The sequence below is a fragment of the Podarcis muralis genome, chromosome 3 (genome assembly GCF_964188315.1).
Source record: "Podarcis muralis chromosome 3, rPodMur119.hap1.1, whole genome shotgun sequence".
NCBI lineage: Eukaryota > Metazoa > Chordata > Lepidosauria > Squamata > Lacertidae > Podarcis > Podarcis muralis.
The window spans coordinates 25259145-25276976 of NC_135657.1; the positions used below are offsets into that span (position 1 = coordinate 25259145).

General features: G+C 44.4%; 1 protein-coding gene across 3 annotated transcripts; it reads left to right on the plus strand.

Moving 5' to 3' along the window:
• Positions 1-1663: 1663 nt before the first annotated feature.
• LOC114594701 (uncharacterized) lies at positions 1664-11504 on the plus strand. Of its 3 annotated transcripts, none has more exons than XM_028724715.2 (7): positions 1664-2119; positions 5149-5220; positions 6046-6192; positions 6715-6767; positions 8161-8241; positions 9715-9807; positions 10564-11504. In XM_028724715.2, exons 2-7 carry the CDS (start codon positions 5151-5153, stop codon positions 10612-10614), a joined length of 495 nt encoding a protein of 164 aa, XP_028580548.1. In that variant the 5' UTR covers positions 1664-2119; positions 5149-5150; the 3' UTR covers positions 10615-11504. The 3 variants fall into 3 exon arrangements, with proteins under 3 accessions (XP_028580548.1, XP_028580546.2, XP_028580547.2); XM_028724713.2 differs by lacking the exons at positions 1664-2119; positions 10564-11504 and adding exons at positions 2367-2662; positions 9939-10553; XM_028724714.2 differs by lacking the exons at positions 1664-2119; positions 10564-11504 and adding exons at positions 3369-4217; positions 9939-10553.
• The last annotated feature ends 6328 nt before the right edge of the window (positions 11505-17832 follow it).

The window sequence follows — 17832 nt, forward strand, 5'->3', positions numbered from 1 at the left end:
AGTACTGCAAAATTTTCAATGGCAACTTTATTGAAGGAATGCAATTTACATAATTCCTGAGTTGTTACAATCAGGAAGACCTTGCTTCACTCCCATATAAGGCAAATGCAGGTATAGAACTCTTGCCTCATTCCTCCCCATTGTGCTACAGTAACAATGACACTGGCAAAATCATCTTCATCTGTTTATCTCGGTTGGTACAGCACAAGACTCTTAATCTCAGGGTTGTGGGTTCAAGCCTCACATTGGGCAAAAGATTCCTGCGTTGGATTAGGGGGGAACCTCATGGTTCCTTCCAACTCTTGAGTCTATGTACCTCAGCAGCTCGTTGGCAAGGTTGCTATTCACACACGTAAAGGGAATAGCAATCTCATATTTGCCTTTCTCCGTACATGCCGCATAGGAGCCAGCAACCGCTGTACCACACTGCCAGAGGGCTCTCTAACCTCTCTTCAAAACCCCTGCTTTTGGAATGATATAATAAATGTGTTAAAGGCTTTAACCTCTTTGTGCATAATGCCTATTGTTACTACCGGATTTCCCCCCGAATAATCAACTAAATCCATTTTTGTTTACAAGAATAAACAAAACTAGTTTACAAAATTGGTGGGACCGGTTGCCCACTAGTGCCACATTTATTTCAAAACAAAATAATTTGTTGTTGCTTTTCAGGGTGTAAGCTTATGTCAAACCACTAGATAAACATGCATCTTAAAGAACATTAAAATAGCATACACACACACACAAGCAGCTGGAAAATGTACTAGTTTTCAAACAAATCATCCTTCCTCTCCAAGATGTAAAATGGGAAGTCTATAATGGTTTGCTCAAGCCAAGCTCAGAATGTGACGTGCTTTGGAAGATTAAGAATGTTATGCTTTTAATGGAGAAATTTCTGGAACAACAATGGGATATCAGTCTCACCCAAGGCATGGTGGTAACAGGAACAACTGGGGGAAAGAAAGACATAGCATCTTACAAGGACAGGAAGAAACACCATGGACAGAATTGCCACACACAGGAAGAACAAGGATATAGTTTAAGTTCCTCACTTGTAGTTTTATAAATCATTTAATGTGTAAACACGGATAGAAGTTATTAATATTGTAGTTGTTGTATAAGGATTATTATGACCAGAATGCAATGGAAATTAGTAAGATTTTGGAACACGGAAATAAAGCAAACAAACCATCAATTCTAGCACGTGGGGGGAGCACCTTATCTAAATTATATAACTTGGTATTTGAACTATTGGTATTAATAGCTGTATTATAAATTGTTATTGTTATAATGAAGCTATTACTGGATTGTAATTGAAAACTAATAAAAATTATTATATATAAAAGAATGTTATGCTTTTATTCATTCACAATAAAAAACATGTAAAAGTGTGCCTGCCTGCCTGCCTGCCTGCCTCAATACAGATACCGACCGAGGTTAAAAAAATAAATGATGACAACGGTTTAAAAAACACGGGCGCAGCCAGGATTTATTGGGGAGGGGCAGGCTTTAGGTTTGGGGCGGGCAGAACCGAGTTACCTGCAATACAATTGGTCAGTTGAGTATTATTATTTATTTACTTGATTTTGGGGGGTGGCAGCTGCCCCCCCCCACCGCCCCCGCTTAAACAAACAAACAAAACACCCCACGGCTTCCTTTCCCCTCAGCAAGGAAATGAAACGCTGCTGCTAATTAGGAGCCATTTCCCTTCGATAACGCTCAGCGTGGTTGTCGTCGCAGGCTTTGCCGTTCCCCTCCGCCAAACACCCCTGTCAGGTGGGCCGCCTGGAGCGCTCTTACCAGGGAGTAGACCCCACAGAACACGGGGACTTACCCCTGAGTAAACGCGCGCAGGCTTAAGCCGGGCTCAGTCTCCTCCCCCCATACACACACTTATTTTCGCTCCTCCGGCTCCCCCTCAGCGCGGCGCCCCGAGCAGCCGGGAGTCGTGAGGGAGGCGCCGACCCCGAGCGCCTTTCGCCTCCCGCCATTTCCCGGATATCGGCGCTGGCCCTGTCCCGGCAGGCGGCGGTGCTCCGCGTTGTGGTTCCGGGTTCCCGGAGCGCCTGGGGCCACGACGGCCGCCGGTTGCTGGTCGCCTTCGCCGCCGACGCCGCCGGTAAGCGCCGTCCTGGGCAGGCCGGAAGGCCCGTTAGCTGCTGCCTCATAGGCCCGGCGCGCTTTCGGGGAATAGTCGGCCTTCTCCCCGCAAACCGCCCGCCCTGCGCACCGCCCGGTCCCTGAGGCGCCTCGTACGCGGCGGGGCTCTGAGAGGATTGTTGTGGTGAATAACTGCTGCTGTTTCTGTCGACGGCAGGAGTCGCACCACACGCGTGTAAACGGGCCCGAGGGGCTCCGGTTAGGGGGCGAGGGGGGTTATATTCGTATTTTGGCTTCCGTGGGGCGCCCCGCGTAAAAAAAAACAAAGGAGCGCTTTAATCCGGAGTAACTGTCACCGCCGCTCCTAGAAGCGTGGGGCTGGTTCTCAGCGTGAGGGATTGTGAATCTTCCCTCTCGTGAAAACAACTAACCATCTTTTCCACGCATTACAAATGTGCTGCTGTGGGGGACAAACTTGCCATACTATCTCCTGCAAACCTTGCAGCGGCACCTTGAAAACCAACCAATGCATTGTTTTGTGGATTGCTACTGCGCTTATCTGGTATGACTTTGACCTGTTGCGTGAAAACCTTGATAGAGACAGCCCCTTGCTGTTTCGCTTTCTCTATACCTCTCTGCCTGATGTTGGACAGGCACACTGACATCTCCCTGCCTTGCTCTCCATATTCAGTCCATTGCCAGGTCATGGTTACTTCTCACTTCAGAGCATTGCAAAAAACACCCACCCATACACACCAGGGGCTTTCCTCTCTGAGCCCTGGGGAAAGACCCTTGTCCCTCTGCCCCCTGGCCTACGTTGCTGCAATGCTCTCCTCTCTGGTCTTCCATTGCCTCACCTTGGTTCCATCATCTCCATCCAGCTACGTTCCAGAGGGGTATTTGCAAAAACAACAGAGAGCTGAGTGGCACTTTAAATTTTAACAAATGTATTAATAGTGTAAGCTTCTGTGGACTAGACCATGGGTAGGCAAACTAAGGCCTGGGGGCCAGATCCGGCCCAATCCGCGGACAGTCTGGGAATCAGTGTGTTTTTACATGAGTAGAATGTGCCCTTTTATTTAAAATGTATATCTGGGTTATTTGTGGGGCATAGGAATTCGTTCATTCCCCCCCCCAAAAAAAAAATACAAGCTCGCTCCCCACAAGGTCTGAGGGACAGTGGACTTGCCCCCTGCTGAAAAAGTTTGCTGACCCCTGGACTAGACAGACAAACTGCTGCTTGAGCGGGGTGTGTTTCTGTGTGTGTGTGTGTGTGTGTGTGTGTGTGTGTGTCACACAACAGTGAGATGGAATTGTGAATCTGTGAAGTTAGAGGGAAATGAAATGCAGAAAGCACGGACAGTAGCAACTACATTATTAACAATGACCATTCCCAAAAGAGGGTTAAGGTGCCACAAAACAGTTTGTTTCTGCTGTTAAAATCATTCCTCCCTCAAATAATGTGATGCCCTGTCTGGTCCAATAGTTCCTCATCTTTGCTATCAAAACCCTCCATGACTTTGCCCCTCCTGATCTCTCCATTCTTATGTCCTGAAACATCCCTGCTTTTGACCTTTGCTCATGTAGCTCTATCACCTCCAGCTGTCCAAAGGTATTCTGCTCCCTCAGAAGACTGCCTTTCCCCATTTGGAACTATCTCGCACATCACTTTTGTGATGCAATTTTTTCTCTTTCCTCAAATCCTTCCTCAGTGCCCACTTTCCTCATAAAGCTGTTGGCACAAAACCTGGTGTAACTGCCCAAGTATCTGTAACAGTGAAGAAGGGGTGGGGGAATAACACATTCTCCATCTGTTTTTCCTGAGCTTTCACAGCTCTGCACTTCCTTGTTACCCCCTCTGTCAGTTTTTAGATTGTATGTTTCTCAGGGCAGAGACATGGCCTCTTGTTTTCTCTCAAGCACTTTGCAAATGGATGATAGAATGCTATAGCTATCTGGATCTGATGAAATGTGCTTTAGACCATGAAAACCTATTCGAGAAAGAGTAAAGTAAGTGTCCCAAAATCCCATTTTGTGTTTACTGTAACAGGTTAACACAGTTAAGCTTCTGGAACTTATTGCATGGTAGAGCAATACAGACAGCCATACTACCCCAGGTGAGAGAGAGAGGGAGAGAACTCATTTTGGTGTACCGTGGTACCTCGGGTTAAGAACTTAATTCGTTCCGGAGGTCTGTTCTTAACCTGAAACTGTTCTTAACCTGAAGCACCACTTTAGCCAATGGGGCCTCCTGCTGCCGCTTGCTGCACGATTTCTGTTCTCATCCTGAAGCAAAGTTCTTAACCCAAGGTACTATTTCTGGGTTAGCGGAGTCTGTAACCTGAAGCGTCTGTAACCCGAAGGACCACTGTAGTTTGACAACCGGTTCAGACTCCAAAAGCATGGCCAGAGTGTGTTTGTTGAGGAGTAACTAAGTGTGTTTGTTAGGGAGTTACATTATTTAGCTTCTGCAAGTACCCTGAGTGATGAAATGTGTATAATGTTGCATTTCCAAGGCTACTCTTTTATAGAATTTCAAGAGACTTTCAGCTTCTCTTGAATGAAGAGTTTTTTAGGTGTCTAAATGCAACATGAAATCTTTTCAGAGACTCCCCAGGCTTGGCTGTACAAACAAGTTGCATTGATGATGTGCCACTGGCATGAATATTTTTTTCACATGTAGCCATGCAAATCATGCCTGAAGTTACCGCATAGCTACAAAGCTGGTCCTTAAGAAATTCATTTTTGCTCATTGGTTGTTTACTTACACACCTCATACTGTTGGTGTTACCACTTGTGCACAATTATTGAAGTGTGGTTTAACACTTTAAGCAGTTGAAACAGACTCTAATCTAAACCTGATACTGTATGCCCAAATCTGTTTCAACTGCTTAGATTAGATCAGATGCTTAAAATTCAGTAGTACCAAGGTCATTAGTCTTTCCTGGTAGTAGAAAAACTCCATCTCAACAGGTAGTTTCAGTTTCTTCCACAGAAAATATTTTTGACAATTTTGTTTGTGTATATATAAATATATATGTTTCATAGATATGGATAACAGACATGAAGAGAAAGGTGGGGCGCTGTGTGCAACATCGCAAGAGAAAACTAAAGGAAGAGGTAAGTGTAATTGTTGAGTCTGTGACAGTAACTTCAATAGAGAGCATTCTCAGGTTTTACACTCCCTGAATGTATATCGCTTGTATCAGAGCCAATTAAATGCTAACTATTGGTTTACACACCTTTTTTTTAAAAGTGCATTTGGGTGTTTTGAACCAGTCTTTCAGATGCTTTGGCACATTTCCAGATTGCAGCACAGTGTTTTTAAGTTCACTCAACTTCTTGAAGGTTTTTGAAGGCATTGTGGGTTGTGTTGGAACTAGTCACACTACTTAATCAGCACTCTCTGATCACTGCAAAGTCAACTTGCTTTATCTTCAGTATGTAACATACTGTTATGTGAATTAGACTTATCTTCTGGAAGTGTTGTAGTGCAATATTCAGCCACCTTGCTGAAGCTAAGCGTTTCTGAGTTTCGTTGGTGCCTGGATAGATAACCTGGGAATTGCTTGTGTATTGTCTTGTGTACTATTTCATGATGGAAGGAAGATGGGATTTAAATAATTCTGTATGTACGATCTAGTTGAGATTCCTGCATTGCAGGGGTTTGGCCTGAATGACCCTCAGGATCCCTTGCAACTCTGCAATTATATGATCCTATGAAATGCAGTAAATAAATATATGTGTTCACTTTTTATTATTTAATTATCAATTTGATTAATCTGTGTTTTGCCTTTGAATGGTAGCTATTAAGAATTAAAAATGTACTGAAGCTTTTTTTTAAAAAAAAAAACCATTTAAAATCAGGATTTTCTAATCTAATGTATCAAAAAACGTAAATCCTAATCAGTGCTCCTGTACTCTGGGTTTTTTTTTTTCTTTAAGAGAGAGAAAAGAGGAAGCGAAAACGCAGCAGGAGCAGGTCCACCTCAATTTCTTCCACTACGTCGTCTAGTTCTTCAACATCCTCATCTTCAAGTTCTTCCTCAAGGTCCTCTGCTTCACGCAGCAGAAGCAGCTCAAGTAGTAGAGGTATGATTTCATCTCTGCATTGAAGTAATATGTTTAGTATACGATGGCTTCAAATACTGACAGCAAGTCAGCAAATACTGACAACTTCCAAGCCCAGACCAAGCATAGATCGATAACCTGCATTTTGTAGGAGCTTAACTGTGCACTGTCTTAATGACTTTGTTGTTGTGAGAACCTGATTTAGCATGGTGGAGATGCTTGAATGTAATAGACCTGATACTCAAGCCAGCAAGGAAAGGAGGGGGCACAACATTGAATTCCATCCATAGACTAAAACACTTCTCCTTGGTCATGTAAACATTGGTGCCAAATTTGATGGTGCCATCTTTAGAGGTGTCCAAATCCGTGCAGATTGGAACATTTTGGTCTGCAATCTTGATTCAAAATGGTGTCTTGTATATCCATACATAAACGAAAACTAGTTCCACCTTCTCAGGAACACAACTCTGTAACACAACTCTGATTCATGTAACATCGTTCAAGCCATAATACGTGTTTGTTTGTTTTAATTTTAATTCCTAGATTCTCCCAAATCAAAATCAAAGAAAAGGAAAAAGGAAAAACAGAACAAAAAGGTAAGGCCAAGATTAACAGATAAAGCAGAGATGAAAAATCAGTGCTGCTGAAAAGCTCTTCTTTGTGCTTTGTTCAACATGTCATGTTTTTGAGCACAAAATATTTTGTAATTTTCTTCTGTGGATTCAGACAGAATATGATTTGGACCCAAACGAGAGATTATGCTACTCTGACTAACTTCCTTTTAGCAGATTACATTGCTTGCTGACATGTGACAACCTCTCATGGAGGTGGCATGTGAAGATTGCTTGTCTTCCAGCTGCTTTGGTGATGGACCTATGAACTCCATATCCATGGAAATGCATGTCTCATTGTTGGTTCGACTCACTGCGGATGTGACTTGAGTTTACAACAGTGATCCTCATATGATGGGTTGGATGCCTGTTAGCGGATAATGTGGGTGGGTCATATGGCTGCTAACAGTGGGTTCTGGAGAAAATGTATCATTGGAAGCATGCTACTGGCATGTTCATTCATAGATTGGACTTCTATTTAAGGATTGAACTAAATGAGCTCAACAGTTGATTAGCAGGTACCTGTAGAGCCGGGTTAAGGAACTAGAACTGGCCAGCAGGTCAAATCCATGGTTCCCTGATCCCCTGTGAGCCAAGTTGGATGGGTAGCACCTATCAGTCTCCAGATGTCACAATGACATTGGGAGCCTGCTTTCCTTTGCCCTCGTGGTTTGAAATCAGGTTGTGTAGACAAAGGCACAGCTCTCTACAAGCACCATCCATCACCCTACAGCAGCCAGTTTGTTTTATGCTGCATTCCCATAGCAACCATTTCTGGACTGTCACCCACAGGACTTTCTCAAAATTCCAAACATGCCCACTGGCCTCAAAAGGTTGGTGAACTCTGGTTAAGGTAAAGGTAAAGGTACCCCTGCCCGTACAGGCCAGTCTTGACAGACTCTAGGGTTGTGCGCCCATCTCACTCAAGAGGCCGGGGGCCAGCGCTGTCCGGAGACACTTCCGGGTCACGTGGCCAGCATGACATCGCTGCTCTGGCGAGCCAGAGCCGCACACGGAAACGCCGTTTACCTTCCCGCTAGTAAGCGGTCCCTATTTATCTACTTGCACTTTGACATGCTTTCAAACTGCTAGGTTGACAGGCGCTGGGACCGAACAACAGGAGCGCACCCCGCCGCGGGGATTCGAACCGCCGACCTTTCGATCGGCAAGCCCTAGGCACTGAGGCTTTTACCCACAGCGCCACCCGCGTCCCGAACTCTGGTTAGCAACTTATAAATATTGCCAATAAATAAATAAATAGGGAGATTGGTCTGCTAGGTCTCTGTAGGCAGTGCATAAATTAATGTGAATCTGTATAGGTGCTCTGTGGCTACTATCAGACATAAAGAAATGCCTGCGCATGTTTTTATCTCTTTAGAAGAGAAAAAAAGATAAGTTGAAGAAAAAGAAAGAAAAGAAGAAAAAGAAAGAAAAGTCAGGTCCTGTACAGCTTTCTAAGGTAGGTGCAAGACTGAATGCCTGGCAGTGTGTCAATTTTCCCCCACAGAACTAGACTAGCTCATAAGTGTCTATGATTAAAAGTATTTAAATGGGCAGTAGAATTACTTAGATTTTCTGTTTTGATTACCTTTCTAAAGGTTGAACTACATCTTGCTATTAGAACAAACACTGTGGCATATTTATTGTACATTTTTATCTGGTATTTCTCCAAGGAGCTCAGGGTGGCAGACACAGTCTCCCCACCCCTGTTTAATCCTCACAACAACCCTTAAGTTAGGTTTAGGCTGACGTTGTATAATTGCCCCAAGGTGAGCTTGGCTGAATAGAAATTGATACCCAGGTCTCCTCAGTCCTAGTTCGGCACCATTACCACAGGTGTGATTGAGCAGAATGAACTTCAGGAGAGTGAAACTCTTTCAGTATTACTTTCACCAGATTCATAGAATCTACTGTTTTAGTCTCTGTCTGACCCTGAAGAATCCTGAGTATTTTGTGTTTAGGCTGTTTCCATTGGGTCAGATTTCCCTCCCCCCCCCCCCAACTTAAATCAGTTTAAGATTTTTGATTTCCTGTTTGTTTTGGCTTAAGAGGTCCATTCATTACATATTTGCACATGTTTCTGTTTTCCCTGTAAGCCACACATAATTCTGAAGAAGCGGGCATGTAGCTCGGAAGTACTTCTGGATCCTTTGCTGTCGCTTGAGATTCAGGTGGTCTCAGGGGCATGGAGTGTCCTCCATCAGCACTGGCTGATGGCCCAGCTGCGCCCCTATCTACACAGGGATAGCCTAACTTCTGTTGCTCTGGTAACATCTAAATTAGATTACTGCAACAAGTTTTATGTAGGGCTTCCTCTGAACAAAGTGAGCTGGTGCAGAATTCAGCAGCCACGTTTCTCACTAGGGCAAGGCACTTTGAACCAGGTCCAACTGCACTGGCTGCCAGTTAGCTTCTGGGCTCAATTCAAAGTGCTGGTTTTGACCTATAAAGCCTTAAATGGCTCCGGACCACAATACCTCAAAAAACACCTCTCCCTGAACCCTGTGATCATCTTCAGAGGCCCTGTTTCATGTGTCTCCTCCACAAGAGTTCCGGAGGGTGGCAACACAAGAACAGGCTTTTTCTGTGGTGGCTCCCCATTTGTGGAATGCTCTCCTCAGCAAGGCTCACCTGGTGCCTTCATTTCCTATCTTCAGGCACCAGACAAAAACATTTCTCTTTAGTCAGGCCTTTGGCTGATTAACATTCTAGGTCCTTTTAAATGTATTTGCAGGAGGGCGGTGATTGAGATTTTTTGTTCTTGTTTTTATTATGTAGTTTGTATTCTCGTTTTGTATTTTTATGTTGTGAACCGCCCAGTGATCTTCGGATGAAGGACGGTATACAAATTTAATAAATTAACAACAACAATAGCAATATAGATAATTTAAAATGGTACATATTTATTTATGTATCAAATACATTCTTTTAGTACTTGAAAGATAAAAAGAAGAATCAGAACTACAGTATGATCACAGGGAAGAAAATTAAGATGAAAGTAAAGAAGAGTAAAAAGGATAAAGAGGTAACATTTTAAACTTTTTTATTGCTTCCTTAGGGGAGGGGGGAGGTGGTTTACTGGTTTGTTTTCCCTTCAGTTGTAGCATCAGAGCTATGTAAATTCATAATCCACTTTTGGTCTACACCTTGATCTAGATCTGTATTTACTGCCAATCATTTCCGTGGGCTCTAGCACTCATCATGGTGTGCCATTGCGCCAGAAGCGGTTTAGTCATGTTGGCCACATGACCCAGAAAGCTGTCTGCAGACAAACACTGGCTCCCTCGGCCTGAAAGTGAGATGAGCGCCGCAACCCCATAGTTGCCTTTGACTGGACTTATCTGTCCAGGGGGTCCTGTACTGCCAATGCAAATGTACACCTACATTGCAATGCTTTTCCAAACCCTGTCAAACTGTCTGGACGTATCTTTTCATACAGATGGATATACACATCTGTAATGACCAGTTGCTACTTGAAATGGCAGCTGGATCAAAGCTGTAGCTTTTCTCATAATGTTCTGCATTCCTTGAGTTTGTTTAAAAAACACCTCTTTATGTTTAAAGGCCTTCTAGTTTTTCTAGTGATTTTTCTGTTATTGAATTATTTTATATCATTCCCCCTAATGATATAACGAACTCAGGTGACTGAAAGCCTAGGAGTTTGGAAGCAAAACAGAACCACCCCTTACAAAAGGCTACAAAATGAGTTTCTAATAGTTTGAACTGGCTATTGAAAGCATTTATAAAATAGTTTTAAATTCACTGGCTTTTTTATTTCCAGCGAGATCGAAACCGCGCTGAACTTCTTGATTTCTTGAACTCTGCTTTGTAGTGAATATGCTACTAAGCAAGGACCAGTAAGTCTGTCAACCTGCTCCTCAAAGCACCAAATACAAGCTCAGAGTGAAGGGGCGAAAGCACTTTATGTGCGATGAGCTGAAATTCTCCTGCTGCGAAGATCCTCCTGTACAACAGTAAAGAACTGAAGGCAACAACTTGCCAGCAAAGAGCCATATTGCCACTCCTGGGGACCCTAAGAAAACTAGGGTGATTCCTTACAAATGCTTTAATGGGAGATGACATGGTTGAATTTTGACCTACTGCACATATCCCAAACTGCATGCAGAAAACAACTTTACCACTGGCTGTCCTTTGTCATTTTTCATGTTAAAGCTGACTATTTGCAAATAAGCTCTTTCAAAAAAAGAGTACCTGTATATATAGAAATTTTTAGTATTGAAGATATTTGTTTGTAAACGGCAAAAATCACCTCTTTCTAAGTAGTGTGTATTCTAGAGAAATTAATACAGTATACTTTTGAAAACATTGTTTCATTGATAGGATTTCCTTTTCCTTTTCCTGTTATTAACAAGCCAAACGGCAGTTTGTTAACTAGGTGCTAGGCTATTAATTAAAATATTCTGGCATAATATAACCATTATGTGAATATTCTGCAACTAGCTTGCGTCCTGGTGTAATTTATTATTTTGTGTTGATCCCCACTGCTTGCTTTTTTGTATGCTTGCCATAGTTTATGTTCTAACCTCCCACAGAGAAATATGTATGTAGGTGCACACTATGAGAATCCCACCGGGCCATCAACTTAAAGAGAGTTCAGTGGTACGCCCAATAGACTTCAATAGACGAGTCGTTATGTAAGGTCACAATGTACAGACTTCTATTTTAAAAGAAAACAAAATAAAATCTGTTTCTGAATTTGAATCACATAGCACTTGGTGAATTATGTGCCACACAAGTAGAGTTTTAGAGTATCAGGATATGGAAGCTCGGAGCAGAACAAAACAGGCCAGGCCAGTGGTCACAGGGTTCCTGCCCCAAACCGTTACCTGTTCTCTCTTGAGAACATTTACTAAAGGAAATGCATGATGAAATCTTGTAGCTCATTCTTACCACTCCACATGATTAGGTGCCACATGAGCTGGGGGAGATGAGGAGAGAGAAGCATATATCATATCACACTTTTAATAAGATCAGCACTAACAGAAGAGGAAAGTGGACTCTGGACTCTCTTAGCAGCAGCATATGTAATAGTTGTCATTATTTTGCATAAATTACTAGAGTACTTCTTAGTGTAGATATTCCTACCACCCAAACTAAGCAGGGAGAGATAGTTAGATCTGCTGTAATGCAGTATAACAGTGGTCTTCAACCAGTGTTCTGTGGCACCCTGGGATGGTCAAGGAGTGTTGGTTGCCAGGAGCTGAGGCGGCCTCAGAGCAAGCAAGCAGGCCAGGGAGCCCAGCCAGCCAGTCCAACAGCCCTTGCTGCTGGGAATGGACAGACAAGTCCCAGGCCCCTGTGGGGCAGTGTGAGGAGGCATATCTCTTTGGGGGCAGGGAGGGGCAGCTCAAAGACTAGGAGTGGCGGCGGCAGCTGCCCTGAGGACTCCCAAGAAGAGGGGAGAGAAGGCTGAGGGAACACTTCTCAAGGGAGGGTGTTCAAAAAAGGGTGAGAAGCTGTCAGCTCTGCAGGCAAGGGGTGACATAACTGGGCTCCTGATCCCCACAGGGGTGCTGCAGAAAGAAAGTAGTTGGTCAAGGGAGCTATGGACTCAAAAAGGCTGAAAACCTGCAGTACTGTATAGCATTCCACAAATTCCAATTGGTAAAATCCCTAGAAGTAACAGCAGAGGGCACTCTATCCCTCTCTAAATTTGTGGCAGAGTGGAATTGACTAGAGAAAAAGCCCTGGCGAAGAAGGAAACATTTCTAACATCTGTACAGAGTACGGTGCTGATAAATTCTGTTGAAATACTTCGTAAATGAAACTGGTTGCCAAAGTTGCTTTGAAAATGATCTCATTTATGTGTTCATCCTATTTTTATAGAGCATTTAAATGAATACACATAGTGGTGTTGTTTAGTCGTGTCCGACTCTTCGCGACCCCATGGACCAGAGCACACCAGGCACTCCTGTCTTCCACTTCCTCTCGCAGTTTGGTCAAACTCATGTTGGCAGCTTCAAGAACACTGTCCAACCATCTCGTTCCCTTCTCCTTGTGCCCTCCATCTTTTCCAACATCAGGGTCTTTTCCAGGGAGTCTTCTCTTCTCATGAGGTGGCCAAAGTATTGGAGCCCCAGCTTCAGGATCTGTCCTTCCAGTGAGCGCTCAGGGCTGATTTCCTTAAGAATGGCTAGGTTTGATGTTCTTGCAGTACATGGGACTCTCAAGAGTCTCCTCCAGCACCATAATTCAAAAACATTGATTCTTCGGCGATCAGCCTTCTTTATGGTCCAGCTCTCACTTCCATACATCACTACTGGGAAAACCATAGCTTTAACTATATGGACCTTTGTTGGCAAGGTGATGTCTCTGCTTTTTAAGATGCTGTCTAGGTTTGTCATTGCTTTTCTCCCAAGAAGCAGGCGTCTTTTAATTTCGTGACTGCTGTCACCATCTGCAGTGATCATGGAGCCCAAGAAAGTAAAATCTCTCACTGCCTCCATTTCTTCCCCATCTATTTGCCAGTAGGTGATGGGACCAGTGGCCATGATTTTTTTGATGTTGAGCTTCAGACCATATTTTGCGCTCTCCTCTTTCACCCTCATTAAAAGGTTCTTTAATTCCTCCTCACTTTCTGCCATCAAGGTTGTGTCATCTGCTTATCTGAGGTTGTTGTTATTTCTTGCGGCAATCTTCCAGCAATTCATCCAGTCCAGCCTTTCCTATTATGAATTCTGCATATAAGTTAAATAAGCAGGGAGACAATATACTGCCTTGTTGTACTCCTTTCCCAATTTTGAACCTAACAGTTGTTCCATATCCAGTTCTAACTGTAGTTTCTTGTCCCACATAGAGATTTCTCAGGAGACAGATGAGGTGATCAGGCACTCCCATTTTTTTAAGAACTTGCCATAGTTTGCTGTGGTCGACACAGTCAAATGCTTTTGTGTAGTCAATGAAGCAGATGTTTTTCTGGAACTGTCTAGCTTTCTCCATAATTCAGCACATGTTTGCAATTTGGTCTCTGGTTCCTCTGCCCCTTCGGAATCCAGCTTGCACTTATGGGAGTTTTCGGTCCACATACTGCTTAAGCCTGCCTTGTAGAATTTTAAGCATAACCTTGCTATACACATAGTGTATAGTTGCTTTAAGGGACACGGGTGGCGCTGTGGGTAAAAGCCTCAGCGCCTAGGGCTTGCCGATCGAAAGGTCGGCGGTTCGAATCCCCGCGGCGGGGTGCGCTCCCGTTGTTCGGTCCCAGCGCCTGCCAACCTAGCAGTTCGAAAGCACCCCCGGGTGCAAGTAGATAAATAGGGACCGCTTACTAGCAGGAAGGTAAACGGCGTTTCCGTGTGCGGCTCTGGCTCGCCAGACCAGCGATGTCACGCTGGCCACGTGACCCGGAAGTGTCTCTGGACAGTGCTGGCCCCCGGCCTCTTGAGTGAGATGGGCGCACAACCCTAGAGTCTGTCAAGACTGGCCCGTACGGGCAGGGGTACCTTTACCTTTACCTATAGTTGCTTAACTCTGCCTCTGTTGCTGTTTGTTGTCCTTCTCTTCCCAGCTTATTTGACCAGGTTCGGTAAAGGCAGGGCTGACTGATTTTTAGTATGACAAAATGACAGTTCAACCTCAGTGAAGTCATTCCTTTGCCTTCAAGCGAGGGGGGGGGGACCAGAACTCCTTTCATAGCTGTCGCTTCCACTGCTACTTTGATGGAGTAGCAACTGGTGTGTGGAAGCACAGCCACCCCACTGACCTGAACAGGACTGGAACAGGGCTATGGGAATGCACCTGTGAAGCCAGTCTGGGATTACTGCTGAGGGTGCCCAAAATCCAAAAATCCAAGAATCAGCCAATGCCCTAAATATCCTTTCCTGGAATGTGGCTGGTTGGTCTAGATGTTTATCTCAATCTACAGATATTCCATTCTATTGCCAAAACTTTAACATCATCGCCCTTCAAGAGACATGGGCGGCGGAAGCTCCAGTTCTGGGATTACTGCTTATCTGCCTACAGAGCTCCAGTCTTGCTCCCCCCCCCCCCAACCCAGATAAACTGCAGTGCTGCTGCTGTGAGGTCACTGCAGACTCACTGCTAGTGCTTTCATAATTATCAAGCCCTATCCACTTTGATGCAATGCCTCCATCTGCGTATGGAGTTTGCTGGATTAGTGTTTGGTTGCAACATATGCCATGCTTGCTAAATTCTCAGAGTTGTACACAATTATTTCTGAATTTGCACCGTTGGTGCTGGAACACCATTTGCTGTTATATTACTACTATTAAATTATATTAATATGTGATTAAGTTATATTACTTAAGCTAAGCAAGCGTGGATTGTTTTCAACAACTGAGATAAAAACGAGTAGAAGCCTCATGCCGGAATAGGATGTGTATACTTTTTAAAATTATGGTTTCTTGCATGTGGATTTACCCATGTATGAGGACTATGTTTTGCAAGAAAGTACTGATCAAAACATGGAAACAAAATAGCAATGATGTTCTTTTGTGTTAAAATAACAGTAATTCTTGAAGTCAGCAAGGCTTCCCTTTGCAGAAGCAATGCTGGTTCTTTTTCAGTACACTTGCTGCTTCTGTATGTTTTCATATCTAATATTTTTAAAGTAATGATTTCCATATAACTTATAATGCTGCTCTTTACCAATCTGGGCTTGTGGTTCCTAAACATTCCTCCCACTGTCTTTAATAGTATTGCATTTGCTGGCTTAATTTACACATCAAGGTGTGCCCAGCTATGGCTTCCTGAGATTGTGCAAACATTGGCTAGAGTTCATGGTTGAGGAGAGAGCTTAACCACATTCCTGGTTTCATGCTAAGCCAAACCTTACATTCACTGCTCAGCTGACCTAAAAGAACCAGCAAGGAGTAAGGCAGGTACACTCTCTTCCCCAGGAGCCAGCGCATTTGTGTGTTCACAATAAGTCATGGTTTGGGCTTAGCATTATGTGCAAGCATATCCTTATCTTCCACTCATCAACTTTAGCATTTGTTAGATCTTTCAGTTTAAAAGTCAACAGTTTTACATTTTAGTTCTGTACACCACTACCCTCTGCACGTTCACTCAGAAGTAACTCAGTGGATTTGTAACTGGCTGACTGACCGAACCCAAAGGGTGCTCATCAATGGTTCCTCTTCATCCTGGAGAAGAGTGACTAGTGGGGTGCCACAGGGTTCTGTCTTGGGCCCAGTCTTATTCAACATCTTTATCAACGACTTGGATGATGGACTCAAGGGCATCCTGATCAAATTTGCAGATGACACCAAACTGGGAGGGGTGGCTAACACCCCAGAGGACAGGATCACACTTCAAAACGACCTTGACAGATTAGAGAACTGGGCCAAAACAAACAAGATGAACTTTAACAGGGAGAAATGTAAAGTATTGCACTTGGGCAAAAAAAATGAGAGGCACAAATACAAGATGGGGCACACCTGGCTTGAGAGCAGTACATGTGAAAAGGATCTAGGAGTCTTGGTTGACCACAAACTTGACATGAGCCAACAGTGTGACACGGCAGCTAAAAAAGCCAATGCAATTCTGGGCTGCATCAATAGGAGTATAGCATCTAGATCAAGGGAAGTAATAGTGCCACTGTATTCTGCTGTGGTCAGACCTCACCTGGAGTACTGTGTCCACTTCTGGGCACCACAGTTCAAGAAGGACACTGACAAACTGGAACGTGTCCAGAGGAGGGCAACCAAAATGGTCAAAGGCCTGGAAACGATGCCTTATGAGGAACGGCTAAGGGAGCTGGGCATGTTTAGCCTGGAGAAGAGGAGGTTAAGGGGTGATATGATAGCCATGTTCAAATATATAAAAGGATGCCACATAGAGGAGGGAGAAAGGTTGTTTTCTGCTGCTCCAGAGATGCGGACACGGAGCAATGGATCCAAACTACAAGAAAGAAGATTCCACCTAAACATTAGGAAGAACTTCCTGACAGTAAGAGCTGTTTGACAGTGGAATTTGCTGCCAAGGAGTGTGGTGGAGTCTCCGTCTTTGGAGGTCTTTAAGCAGAGGCTTGACAACCATATGTCAGGAGTGCTCTGATAGTGTTTCCTGCTTGGCAGGGGGTTGGACTCAATGGCCCTTGTGGTCTCTTCCAACTCTATGATTCTATGATTCTAACTCCCACTGACCCGTTCCACACTTAATACTAAGACAATCCATGACTTAGTGTAAACAAGTAGATTGTGCCTGCTTTGCCCCCTCATTCCCACCCCATTATTCCTGCTGCACTAAGGCATGGTATGGCTTAGTGCAAGGGTCGGCAACCTAACGCCCATGGGCCAGAAGAGGCCCATGGGGGTCGTGTAACCGGCCCATGGACCCCCGCCACCCACTTGGGGACCCCCCACTGCCCGCTCGGTCGGCTCCCGTGCGCCACGCTAAACTGGCGTGGAGTAGAGCGGGGAGCGCCTTCTGCAACACTGGCCGGCTTCCCATTGGCTGCAGGAAGCTCCTGCAGCCAGTGGGAAGCTGCACACGCCTCCTCCGCACCAGAAGGAGCGTCAGAAATAGCGTCTGCACATGTGCGTGTGTGTGCACTCCGGCCCACCGTGGCGTCTGCGGGACCGTGAAGCAGCCCAAGCCACAAAAACTTTGCCGACCTCTGGCTTAGTGTTACACTCAAATCAAGACTTCTGCTTTCACAAGCTGTAGCCAAGCTTAGTTCTGTGATTTACCACTCATGGTTTGTCTGGGGGAAGATCGACCATGAGCCTGGTTCAGATGTAATGCCAAGTTAAACTATTTCTTAGCTCACATCAAGAGATGAGAAGAGCAGTCATATTCCTCTCTGGGAATCTGCACATTTCATTGTTCACGCCAAGACATGGTTTGGCTTAGCACTGTATCTGACCTGAGCCAGTGGGTCAGTGGTGATGCATCTTTAAGGCTGTAAACGGAGAGTAACTGCTCAGGTCTTGGGCACTTAAGCTACTAGGGTATTCCTTCATTGTAGAGATTTAGAAATTCTGACATAAATGAAAATATATTACATTGTACTAAAAAGAAATTAAATTAGGGGGGAGAGCCATCTTAAGGAGCACTCAGATTGCAC

Excerpts from the sequence above, each read along its gene's own strand:
- LOC114594701 (XM_028724713.2), top strand. The coding sequence starts at position 5,151 with ATGGATAACAGACATGAAGAGAAAGGTGGGGCGCTGTGTGCAACATCG. Across the intron at positions 8,242-9,714 it reads GTCCTGTACAGCTTTCTAAG|TACTTGAAAGATAAAAAGAA; the intron begins GTAGGTGCAAGA and ends ACATTCTTTTAG. Across the intron at positions 9,808-9,938 it reads AGAGTAAAAAGGATAAAGAG|ATCTGTATTTACTGCCAATC; the intron begins GTAACATTTTAA and ends ACCTTGATCTAG.